This window comes from Gigantopelta aegis, chromosome 8 (genome assembly GCF_016097555.1).
Source record: "Gigantopelta aegis isolate Gae_Host chromosome 8, Gae_host_genome, whole genome shotgun sequence".
NCBI lineage: Eukaryota > Metazoa > Mollusca > Gastropoda > Neomphalida > Peltospiridae > Gigantopelta > Gigantopelta aegis.
In genome coordinates, this window is record NC_054706.1 from 32,542,896 (window position 1) to 32,555,460 (window position 12,565).

General features: G+C 34.3%; 1 protein-coding gene across 4 annotated transcripts in view; it reads right to left on the minus strand.

Annotated features, from left to right (window-relative positions):
- LOC121378524 (target of Myb protein 1-like) overlaps nt 1-12,565 on the minus strand; it is a 41,964-nt gene that overhangs the window by 16,038 nt on the left and 13,361 nt on the right. For 3 of the 4 annotated variants that reach the window (XM_041506734.1, XM_041506732.1, XM_041506731.1), the window contains 6 exons: nt 8,968-9,159; nt 8,437-8,515; nt 7,719-7,873; nt 6,713-6,742; nt 1,770-1,866; nt 203-338 (listed from right to left, as the gene is read on the minus strand). In XM_041506734.1, the coding sequence (XP_041362668.1) occupies nt 203-338; nt 1,770-1,866; nt 6,713-6,742; nt 7,719-7,873; nt 8,437-8,515; nt 8,968-9,159 (689 nt within the window). The remainder of the gene's footprint in view (nt 1-202; nt 339-1,769; nt 1,867-6,712; nt 6,743-7,718; nt 7,874-8,436; nt 8,516-8,967; nt 9,160-12,565) is intronic. The other variant, XM_041506733.1, reaches the window with a different exon arrangement.

Genomic DNA, 12,565 nt, shown 5'->3' on the forward strand with positions numbered 1-12,565 from the left:
AATAATAGGTAACATTATCATTAATATGAGGAGACATACCAGAGATGTGGGATACACACAGTAATTAAATGTCAAAGGTAAAATATACTATAGGATGAGCAATAGAGATTGCAGCTTTAAAGAACAATAGGTTTTAAAGAATTTTTAAAATATAATTTTTACATTTCAATTTTTTTTTTTTAATGTTACTAAAACAACTTACCCAGCAGCTTTTCTGTTCTGATCAAATGACTGTCGAGACTGTGCGAACATGTCAAATTCCTCGTCCTGTCTAGGAGGGGGTGCTGCATTCCTTGTAGCATCTGTTGTTCCTAAAGTATTGTTGACAGCTCCAACATCTGATAAAAAAAATAAAAACCACTGTAAATTCATTGTCAAAATATTAAACAAATGCATAGAAATAAAAGATTTTCCATGGACAAGAAAGAGTTATGGAAAAAATATCCATTAACAATAATGTACACAAACCAAAATATTCCAGAACAAAAGATACTAATATTTAAAGTTAAAACATTCCATCAACAAGAAAAACATATTTTAATTTTTAAATTTTAAAAAATTCCATAGATTAGGAAAAAAAAAAAAAAAAAAAAAAAAAAAAAAACAATCCATAATTTTTTTCTCCTACATTACAACAAACTGGAAAGTATGCCAACCAATTTATTTCACTATCAAATGATTCTTTGATGGTTCACATTCAAAGTAATTTATTTCAGAACATTCAAACAGATGGTAATGATGATACTTGGTGTAATGTTACTCTTTAGGAAAGAAACAGTTTATATGTACATGATGATGTGGGAAATTACCATATATACATGTACCTACCTGTTAGTACAGACTAGCCCTGAAACACCAGTTGTAATAAATATGGTTTGCATATTTTAAAGTTAAAGTTTGTTTGGCTTAACAACATCACTAGAGCACAATAATTTATCAATCATCGGCTATTGGATGTCAAACATTTGGTAATTTTGACATAGAGTTTTTGATAGAAAACCTGCTACATTTTCCCATTAGTAACAAGGGATTTGTTTACATGCACGATCCCACAGACAGGATAGCACATACCAAGTCCCTCTAATATACATGTACCAGTTATGGTAGACTGGCTGGAATAAAGAATAGCCCAATGGGCCCACTGACAGGGATCGATTCTAGACCGACCCCACATCAAGCGAACGCTTTACCAATGGGCTACATTCCACCCCTGCGTATTTTAATCCAGGTTGTAATAAATGTATAAGTATTGTTATTGAAACACAAGCATTCTGAGAGTACTGCTAAAGCAATACCTGTCCCCTACCAGGCCAAACTAAGTTTCTTATCTCCTGAATTTAATGGTATATAACTATGTAAAAAAGAAGAAATTTGACATGAAAGTTAAACATGATCTGTAACAGTACATGGTAAGGCCATAACACTGTCAAAAATGGATAAATCGGCATGAAAGTCAAACTTGATCTGTAACAGAACATGGTAAAACTATACACAAATTTCAGCTGCATATCTCAAAGCATTGTGAAAAACACATCCAGAAAACTATATGTGGGACAGACGGATGGACTGACAGACAGACAAACAGAAGGGTAGAGACCTATAGTCCCTTCTGGCTGAACCAATAAGGGACTAATAAGGATATTATCCCTCAGACCCCACAAATTTATTTGTTACCATAAAATATCAAAGCCTTGAAATCATTACTGTCGTTTCTCAACAATATGAAGCCATTCCAGGAAATTGCATGATGGGATACACTGTACACTTACTCAAGTCTGCAAACTGTGCAGCCACGTTAGTCAAAGCATTCTGATCTTCCCCGAGATCTATCAGGTTACCCACATTCGGATTACTAGACGCTTCCAACTGGAAAGACAAAAACATCACAATTGGCAATACTATCGATCGTAAAACTGCAACCTATAAATAATACTGTTACCAATTTAATCCATATGGTCAAACCTATATTAAGGAACCACTGAAAGGAGAATGAAAAAGAGGCTTATTAAGACAAGCGACTTCTTAATGCAGGTGAGTTTGTACTGATGCAGAATATTTGGGAGAACAGTAAGAGTTTCTTAAGACAGGTGACTGCTTTAGAGAGATGGCCACTGAGCAGGTTTGACTATGGACTAGTATATTGCGTAGGCTCGTTTAAAGTAGAAAAGACCCCTCAAAAATCAAAAATGTTACATTTAGATACCAGGGGACCTAATTCACAAAGGTCTCTTAGGCTCTGCTAGACAACAAAGCATCCTCTTTGCAAGTCTTTTAGCATTGCACTGCGAGATCGCAAAGTTGCAAGAGTTTAGTGAATTAGGCCCCAGGTATACATATATCACCATATATATATATATAAAACAGGGCTCAAAACGGCCTGTGGCCAGGTCGCCAAATGCAACCAATGTCCTGTTTGGGCGACTTAATTATTAAAAAAAGAATGGCGATAGTCGCTCAAATAATATTATCTTCTTTAGAGCTATAACATATGAGTCACTATTAATATTTATATTCCACATCAAAATCTTGCTCGTGGTTCGCTTACAATAATTTGCTAACATGCATTATTATTTTTTTGGCCACCAGATTTCTTGACAAGTTTCGAAACCTGTATAATGCTACATTCTAGTATATAATTATGTAGAATAACTTGCAATGCTTGAAGAAATTGTCATATCCAAAAATATGTTCAAGATTGAACCTACATCTACATGTACATGTATTAGCCTAGGGTTCGTTCATAAAGAGAAAGTCTTTTTGTATTGTTTAGGGCACAGAAATCATTACACATTGAGTAATAGCATGTAGTTTAGCACCACATACATGTATACTATAGTATAAGAGAATCTGACAAATTTTACAAGCACCTTGAAAAAATTACCGTGCCAGTTCTAAATACAAGGCGATGACAATTTGCAAAATAGATAAGTTGGACGCATAAAATTACATCATGTATTTCAAATAGATATTAAGTTTTTAAACAGACTAAATAAATATAAATTTGTCCTTATTATTTATTTATTTTTAACAAGAAAGAAATGAATAGTTGTAGTAAAAGTAATAACACTGTGTACAATGTTTTACATAGAGCTTCTACCTCTCTCTATATATTTTATCAAATAATGACAATTTTATGATAATCATGATAAAAACAGCTAACCAAATATATGCATAATCAGAAAATACACCCCAACACATGGATATCAGTATAATAATTAGATTAAATTTGTTATTTACTAACACTATATATTATTATACCCGTAAATATATTATATACACCTGATTTTCCCTTGTGCTATATAAAACACAAACAACATTTCATGCAGATTTTAGTTGAATAGGTGGAAATACTGTTTACTATCTAATAGTAATAGCCTCTGATTCAAATACTGTTTACTATCTAATAGTAATAGCCTCTGATTCAAATACTGTTTACTATCTAATAGTAATAGCCTCTGATTCAAATACTGTTTACTATCTAATAGTAATAGCCTCTGATTCAAATACTGTTTACTATCTAATAGTAATAGCCTCTGATTCAAATGATGTGCCTCTCTTGTCACATTTAGTACATTGCTGCAACATAAGTATTTCTGGTTATTCGTTTTAAATCTTGCTCGAATAGGTGGAAATACTGTTTACTATCTAATAGTAATAGCCTCCGATTCAAATGATGTGCCTCTCTTCTCACATTTAGTACATTGCTGCAACATAAGTATTTCTGGTTATTCGTTTTACATCTTGCTCGGAAAGTCATTAGATTCCTTGTACATTTTGGAAGTGCTGACTTAAAGAATTACATATGAAAAAGTTTTACTTGATAATGTATGGTTTTGGCTTATTAATAAAAATAAAAACCATTGGGGGTGGGGATGGTGACTTTTTCTTCATATCCCACCATTTGGATTGCATTTCCTGCATTACCTGCTCTATATATATATACATTTTGTTAAGATGGAAAAAAACTACTTTTTCAAAAATAGCTTGTAATCAGTAATGTACAGGTTAACTTTGATAATAGGTATTTTACATTGATCAGTTTTATGACTACAGTGGTGCAACCATTGATTTTAAGGCTGGTTGGTAATGGGTTCTTATCTTCATACCAGCTTCTAACCAAGATGATTACACAGAATGGAAAGAAAGAAAAAAAAGTTTTATTTAATGACACTCAATATGTTTTTATTGATGATTAATTTTATTAATGGCATTGGACATTACTGTATGGTTAATGACCACACATACAAGAAGAAACCTACAGCTGTTACTACATTGGCTCCTCTTTTCAGAAAACAGCTGGCATGTGATTTTTTATAGGCACTATCCAAGATAGTACATACCACGGCCTTTGTTACACCAGTTGTTGAGCACTGGCTGGAATAAGAAATAGCTCAATGGGACCAACATCAGGCATCAATCCTAGACTGGCAAGGCAAGCATTTTGCCACTGGGCTATGTACCCCCCCCCCCCCACCCCCCACCCCCACCTTACCCCACATACACCCAGCTGAATGGAAAGTTGTAACTATATTGCCACTATATCCAACTTGCACTCTCAGTCACCACCAACCATTACCCTGTGTGAAACCAGACAGCAAAATTAGCTGAAGTGTGGGCTCAGGACACAAGTAACTGAACTTTTAACTGGACCGAAACATACATGCAAAATCAAATTTAAATGAATGTGGTTACTGCCACTGCCTAACAGGCCTCAGAAAATTGTGATAACGATCCTTTGCTCGCATAAACCTAATTTTGGGTAACCTATTTTCTGTTCAAGCAAGATTTTGGAATTCATTTTACAATGATATACTGGGTTATGCAAAAAGGCAATGGGTTACACAAATTTTATTTTATTTTATAACCTATAAATGGGTTTTGCCAAAGCAGGAGAGCATATACTGTAATTATCCTTTGATTTGGTTGGAATTGTGATTTTTTTTTTTTAATCTACCAAAGGGTGTTGATCCTGTGATCTCTAATATCTTAAATGAAAACTCTAACACCGAGATAAATCCTATTTCAGTAACAGAATTTGTTTTTAATATATTTAACAAAAAAGGCAAACAGCTAAAAAAAGAAAGAAAAAACAGTCTACCAAAGAACCATAATGCTTTATAGGTTGCTTCATAGCCATACAAATTCAGAAAGATTTCCTTAAAGACCAGGGGCCTAATTCACAAGGCTCTCTTAGGCTCTGCTAGACAACAAAGCATCCTCTTTGCAAGTCTTTTAGCATTGCACTGCAAGATCGCAAAGTTGCGAGAGTTTAGTGAATTAGGCCCCAAATACATGAGTAAGGACAAGAAAAATGTAAAATACTAAAAACCACTGACTGCACATCAAGTGCTGTGAAGAGTACATGTAGGAACTAGTAAAACATAAAGCTTTGCTTGTCTAATGTAGTGAACCATTACCAAAGAGTGAATATAAACACAGTATTCATCATTTCTACACAATATCTAATGCTATATAACTAGAAGTTGCTACATTTATTAGACTAAGTATCAGGGATGTGATCATTCAGAAGAAAAACAAATCAGATTTCAAAAAACAAATTGGTTGGTTTTGGGTGGGGGGTTTTCTTTCTGTTTTTTGCATAAAAATTATTTTCACATGTATAATAAATTCCGATCTGCAGAAAAATCAGACTTCTCAGAACTGAAAATAGGCGTATATCATTTAAATTCAGGTGATCCATTTCATTTTGGTATTAACCATCATGACCATGTAAATGATGTCCTAAATTTACTATGCGAACAAAAAAAAATGGTTTGCGCGAGCGATGCATGAACGACACTATCATTCTTACAATTTTAAGAGGTCTCAAAAGTACCTTTATTTGAGTATAGTACAGACTTTGCAGCTGTTTAAACATCATTTCGATTCTTATTCTATGTAAGGCCAGCCTTAGCATCATTACTGCTTGCTGTAATCTCTTCTTCAACTTGTAACAATAATCGTTAAACTCAATTCAGCCTCAATTTGTTTCCCTCAACACAATAGAAATAACCGTCTGCCAGCAAACCAAACATCTGTCAAGAATGGCCAAACTAGGACTATAATAGTTTATGAACTACAGGTAATGTTATAGGGTGAAGTTGTCTATATTATCAGGATGTAAGTAATGTTACAGGGAGTGGTTTCTACAGTTCTACCACTGGTATGTTATGGGTAGAGGTTGCTAAATTTCCTGGGCTAAAATAATGTTACAGTGTACATATGTTGTTACATATCCTCTGCCAATAAATCTGTGGATTCAACATTAAAAGTACTTAACTTTAGACTCTTAAAATTGTTTGTACCTTGGTTTATCTTGACTGTCTCTTCAAAGAGGTAATTTGTTTGTGTGCAAAAAGCCAACATTGTGCTTACATGTCACTCCAGAGAATGTGCATTTGATGGGGGAGAGTTATTGCTGCGCATGGTCCCACCCCCACCTCCCCCCAATTTAAAATGTGTACAATGTGAAAAGTGAGTGCTATCACCTCCCCACTACCTCCAGTTCCTGAAAGCCCTGCCTACAAACAAAGGGTAACTATTCTTCCTTTGTAAACAGGTTAGCATAGTAAACAAATGGAAATAGCACAGATGAAATTACGCCCTCTCCACAGAAAAAGAAGCAAAACTCAAATTCAGCCAGTGTAGTAAAAGAGGTGAAAACAATATTTTATATACATGTAGCTTGCTGGAAGTGAATAACTGTGCTTACCATTCCTCCATCATCAGTGGAGGACACAACCTGAATTGACACAATTATATTATTATTATTATTATTATTATTTAACACATATTTTAAACAAATGTTATCTACAACATTTCAAGGGTACGTAAATAGAAACAAGACAGATTATAAGTGTCTATTCTAGGCAGTTATGGGTTTAAAATCTTTTGAAATTGGACAATGCATTTCATGTATTTTGACAACTTGTAAACAGCAATTCTTTTATTATAATCTTTCTAAAAATTACTTTCCAAGATTTTATGGTACAAAAGTTTACCCTTCATAACCTTTGGTAGAAATCTTGTTACATTATGTGTGCTCATAGGCTAAAGAAATAAATAAATAAAAAAATAAAAAAATTATATGGGGAGATCGATAAATCTCTCAAATTATTTGGAGAAGTGACTTGTCTTTTTGGTGTTCACAATTATTTTATGATTTACATTACATATATATTCATGTTAATAAGGATTGTATGTTATTTCTTTTACATTCATTGGGGTATGAACAAAAACAATCATCTGCAAACTGTGTGAATCAGCGAAACCATTCTCACATAAGATTGCAGATTTTTTTTTTTTTCAAACCCAGATGAACGTAAAAGAAATAACACAAAATACTTATAATTAAATTTTAAACATACATAGCACTAAAAGTTCATATTTTATTTTGAATTTTATTTTTTTATTCTTAAACAAAAATGCTTGGTAAGACAAACTGCCAATATAAAGTGACGTCATCAGGTATGACATTCCCCGACGTTATTTTTACATTCATCGAGAAATGAACAAACTCACGTTGCTAAGGCTGGACCAATGGGATGACATTAAATTGTAATGAATATAATGGAAATTTAATTATGCATATATGAAAACAAAAAGAGCAAAGCACATTCCAGCACACCCTCTAAACTATGTATTACTACACAGGGATAAAACTGAGAGTAGAAAAATTTATTAAAGATTTTACTGATCTGAAGTTTACATGAACTCACCTGGTCATACGATGGAGGCAAGTGGTCAGTAGACGGAACTGGATGGGAGACAGGGGCCTGGTCGGGAGTACCGACTTGCCCCGTTCTGTACCGCTCAAACCTTTCATACCGCAAGAACACATTATTCAGGTCATCATTTACTCGCAACAGTTCATCTGCAAAAGAAAACCTTTGTAAATAGAAATTCAGGTACTTTATTTAATTTGACTGAACATTAACTATTTAATATACCTAAACAATCCTGCCTTGAGGTTCGTACAGCTAATTCAATAGAAAGGTTGAAATGAAGATTTTCAAAGTAAACTGAGCTTAGTGGATACATTCTCATGTCACTAGTAGTAGATAAATGATTTTATGTTTGCCATCCAGCCAGTGCACCACGAGTGGTATAGCAAAGGCTGTGGTATGTGCTATCCTGTCTATGGGATGGTGCATATAAAAGAACCCTTGCTGCTAATAGAAAAAGAGTAGCCCATGAAGTGGCGACAGCGGGTTTCCTCCCTCAATATCTGTGTGGTCCTTAACCATATGTCCGAAGCCATATAACCATAAATAAAATTTGCTGAGTGCGTCGTTAAATAAAATATTTCCTTTTCTTTGTGTTACCAAATTTCGGTACACCTATATTTCCTGTTTACTGTGATCCAAATGTTATCCACACATGGATTTGTTCATCAATATGATGATAAAACAGAACTTTACCAAACTACAAACATACTTGTGACTTCTTCTGTGCCAACATGACTTAGAAGATCAACAATTCTCGACTGCATTTGTCTGCATGTTCTGTTCAGTTCCTGAAAATAACCAACAAGAAATAAAACCACCAGGCTCTGCATTCAACTTGGAAAAAACTCCAATTTGAATAGGGTTTCAGATATGATTACATGGAACGAAGAAAACTTAGATGGCTTAGATTAAACTGGTGCAAGAAAGAAAAAAAGATGTCCGAACCAAATCAGCGAAGGAGAAGGAAGGAAGTTACAGTCACATCACTGGAACAGGAAGGAGGACTCATTAGAAGGTCTTTAGTCCATCCCATTGGCTGTTGGGATGTTTGGCCCAGACTAATATCCCTAGGAGAATACGCATTTGTTTGAGGTCAGGTGAAGTAGAAAAGAAAATAGTGCCATGAAGTTTTAAAAATATATTGAAGCAGACATGTCTTAGCTAAGTTGTCTTTTTTCTGTAACTTCTAGACACCATTATTACTGAATAAATACATTTTTATTTCCTGAAAACAGCGTACCTGTAGGAGTTCGAGATCTGACGTGTCGACACTGTTAGGGTTGAGTTCAGTTAACATTTCAGACATCACTCTCACGTTTCCGGATACGAGTTCCAGATCTCTCTGCAGCTTGCCTTGTTGTTCCGTAGTCGGCGTTACGGTTCCTTGTACTGGCATACCACCAGGTGGCACCATCGGACCACCACTTACTACCTGTTAACATTATTAAAAAAAAGTAATTTTTTTACTTATAGGAAATATTTCATAATAATTTTGAATCAAAAATAAATTTAGGAAAAAACAATATGGCGATATTTTTAGGCAAAGTCAAAAAAAAAAAAAATCCAGTTATTACAGGTTTTTTGGTTGTTAATTTACACATTGCTTACAACTTTCTGTTTTCAAAAATCAACATGCTTCTGGTCATCCTGGTGCTTGTACATGGCTGTTAACAAAAGTAAAATGTTGTGACTGAAATTTCAAGGTACAGGGCATTCAATTTCAAAATGTTAATGTTTTATGACAATTGTAGTCCACTTTAAACATGTATTTCTCCCATCCCACACCCTGTTTTTTTGTTTTTATTGGACAAAAACATTAATTTGATGGGTCCTGCAGTGAACCTATTTTAATGGAAATAGTCCTATTAGGCTGACATTTGTTGGGGTGTTCTTTCATAAGCTACGGGCATTTTTTAAAGTTTCCATTATTACCTGATATTATTTATTTAGGCTTTACCGCCAGCTAATGGACGGCAAATCAAATATTCAAATACATTTACATCGGGTGGCCCTTGTGCTATTGCAAATTCATTATGGGAGGGGGAGGGGGTCGTTAAAAATTGGGGTAAAAGCCAATGTCTGATACTGTAATATGCTAATATGGAATAGTCCTTTGGGCATGAGTTCCTTATTTTCCCCATAACGATTTTAAAGAAATATTTGTTAGAATTAGTTTAAGGTTAGGGTTAGGGTTAGCGATAGTTATATAAAATATCTTTTAAAACAATTTGTGCTATAAAACCAACATAATGTTTGAGTTCAAATCCAGGCCTAGCACTATGTCGTTTGTAGTAGTGGGGAAAATACGGTCACAAAACGTTATGGGGAAAATAAGGAACTCATGCCGACCCATTATTCAATCGTAAATAATAAAGAAGTAACATACCGCTGGTCAGTAAATGTTATTTTTTACCTGATCAACTTTATTAAGTTTCAATATCTATAATACGCAATCTAATAATCTCCCAGCAGAACTATTACATTGTAACAGTGTTCAAACTCACACGTGCTGTTCGTCACATGATGTGACATCAGGTACGGCCATTACTTCAAAGGGAGTGAGTAGCACATTTAAATTAAAGGGGTTTTTTCACTTAATTTACAACTACTGTAGTAATGTTGTTATTTTTTTAATTACAAAAACCATACCAAAAATGATTTTTAAAAAATAAAAGAAAATAATAAAATATTTGAAAACTAAACGAAACATATGTACACACCTTTTTACAAAATAAGATCGTCTGCTTAAAATAGCAAATGACAGTGCAGGGTGCACATTAAGTCAATACTTTACTTTCTACGTCCGTTCGGACTATGTAAATAGCGTATTGGATGTGTTGCGATAGATCCCAAATATGTGTTAACGCAAATGGATGAATTAAAACAAAAAGTTGTATTCTTCTACCAAAACTGTATTATATCAGACAATGTAGGCATTATTACTAAAAACTACGACACAACAGACTGTATCAAAACAAGATACACCTAATTTGCATATCCAGGTCAGACTTGTTCGTCACGTGTTCGTAATCAATCGGAAAACCAAAAGGAAAGCTAAATTTGTAAAAAAAATTATGAGTTCAAGTGTTCACAATAAGAGCAATTTTGGGAATCTTTATTGGGAAACCGTTGGGTCGTAATTGGGAAAAGGTTTAATATTGGATTGGGAATTTACGTTTGGGGAATGGGGCCATTCACCGGCCCCTAAATGTATGGTAGATTATATCCATCCGATGGGTACCTAAAGGGGGGGTCAGTGGAGCAAAGGAAATGGCCGAAGTGATCGGGTTGACATTACGGAAACCGAAAACGGCCTAAGTGATTCTCATTAAAAATAAAAAAAAAAAAACATTACTGAAAAAATAATTTCCACAATTTCTCTGACAACGGAAATCCGTCTCACGACGGACAGTTAACAGCCATGCTTGTACTAGCTTAAAATCAATACAGTAACTAGTATTATCCAAAACAAAAAAGTTAAAATCCTTTAAATTGGGGTCAGTAAATTAAAACCATACGGAAATTTTCAAACAAGACTACCGGTGACGTACATGATATGCCCGTAAGGAGTTTGATGGAAAACCATATGATGTTCAGAATATAGACAAATTATTTTATTTATTTGTATCACAGAGACCTAGTAATTTTATGTGACACACCACCATCCCAAGTTGTTCCTACATGTGAGGTTTGATGGTCCTGTATGCATCTGTATGCAAGAAAGTTGTCTGGACAAGGATTTACTGTTATGTGCAGTAGACCGTGAAAGGTAGGTCACAGTGACTTAGTAATAGTATGCAACACACCACCATCTCAAGTTGTTCCTACATGTGAGATTTGATGGTCCTGTATGCATCTGTATGCAAGTTATGGTCTGGACAAGGATTTACTGTTATGTGCACTAGACCATGAAAAGTAGGTCACAGTGACTTAGTAATAGTATGCAACACACCGCCATCCCATGTTGTTCCTCATGTGAGGTCTGATGTTCCTGTATGCATCTGTATCTAAGATATGGTCTGGGCAAGAAAAACTTAACAGACGGACGTACAAACAGATGTACGGACAATGCCATAGCATAATATGACCCATCATAGATGGGTATATAAAAAAGCAACAAACAAAAAAACCCTGAACTACCCATTAATTAAAAAAATTTTTTTACAAGTAACAAATCTCACTTGTAATCAATTAATTCTGACCAAATGAATAGAGAATACTCCCCAAGTGTTATAATTTATCATAACTGATAAAAGTATAAAATCCGAGACTTGCAGAGTGCTGATAAATTATGATATCACAAGACACGAGGGGGGGTATGCTTTTTATCATCCAAATATTATCATTCTTTTCATTTGTGACAATAGTAAACAATGTCAATAATGTTGGTTGAATATCACTATATTTGGCAGCAGTAGCGCTGAAACATACACAGTGACGTAACAAAAAGAAGTGATATCTCCTAGTAGAATATCGCAGGAGATATCACAAATTATAAGCCTTTTAATGGATGATAAAAGTAAGTATAGAGTATTCATCAATGTTTAATACGTACAAGTAATTGAACTCTGATGAAGAATATTATTAAAGGATACCACAAATGGTACACAGCAGTGTTGTGTGTTATTAAAAATAGTTAATAATGTTATTATATATTTTTAAAAATAACATATTAATAAATAAAGTCTTTCCGATAAAGCATTATTATTTTTTCAAAGTGATGAAAAAAAAGCAGCTGAAAAACGATCCACAAAACCACAGCATGGCTTGTCTGCCCTTTAAAAACAGAGTTGTTACATCAGCAGCTGGCCTCGCTGGTGTCGTAGTTAAGCCATCAG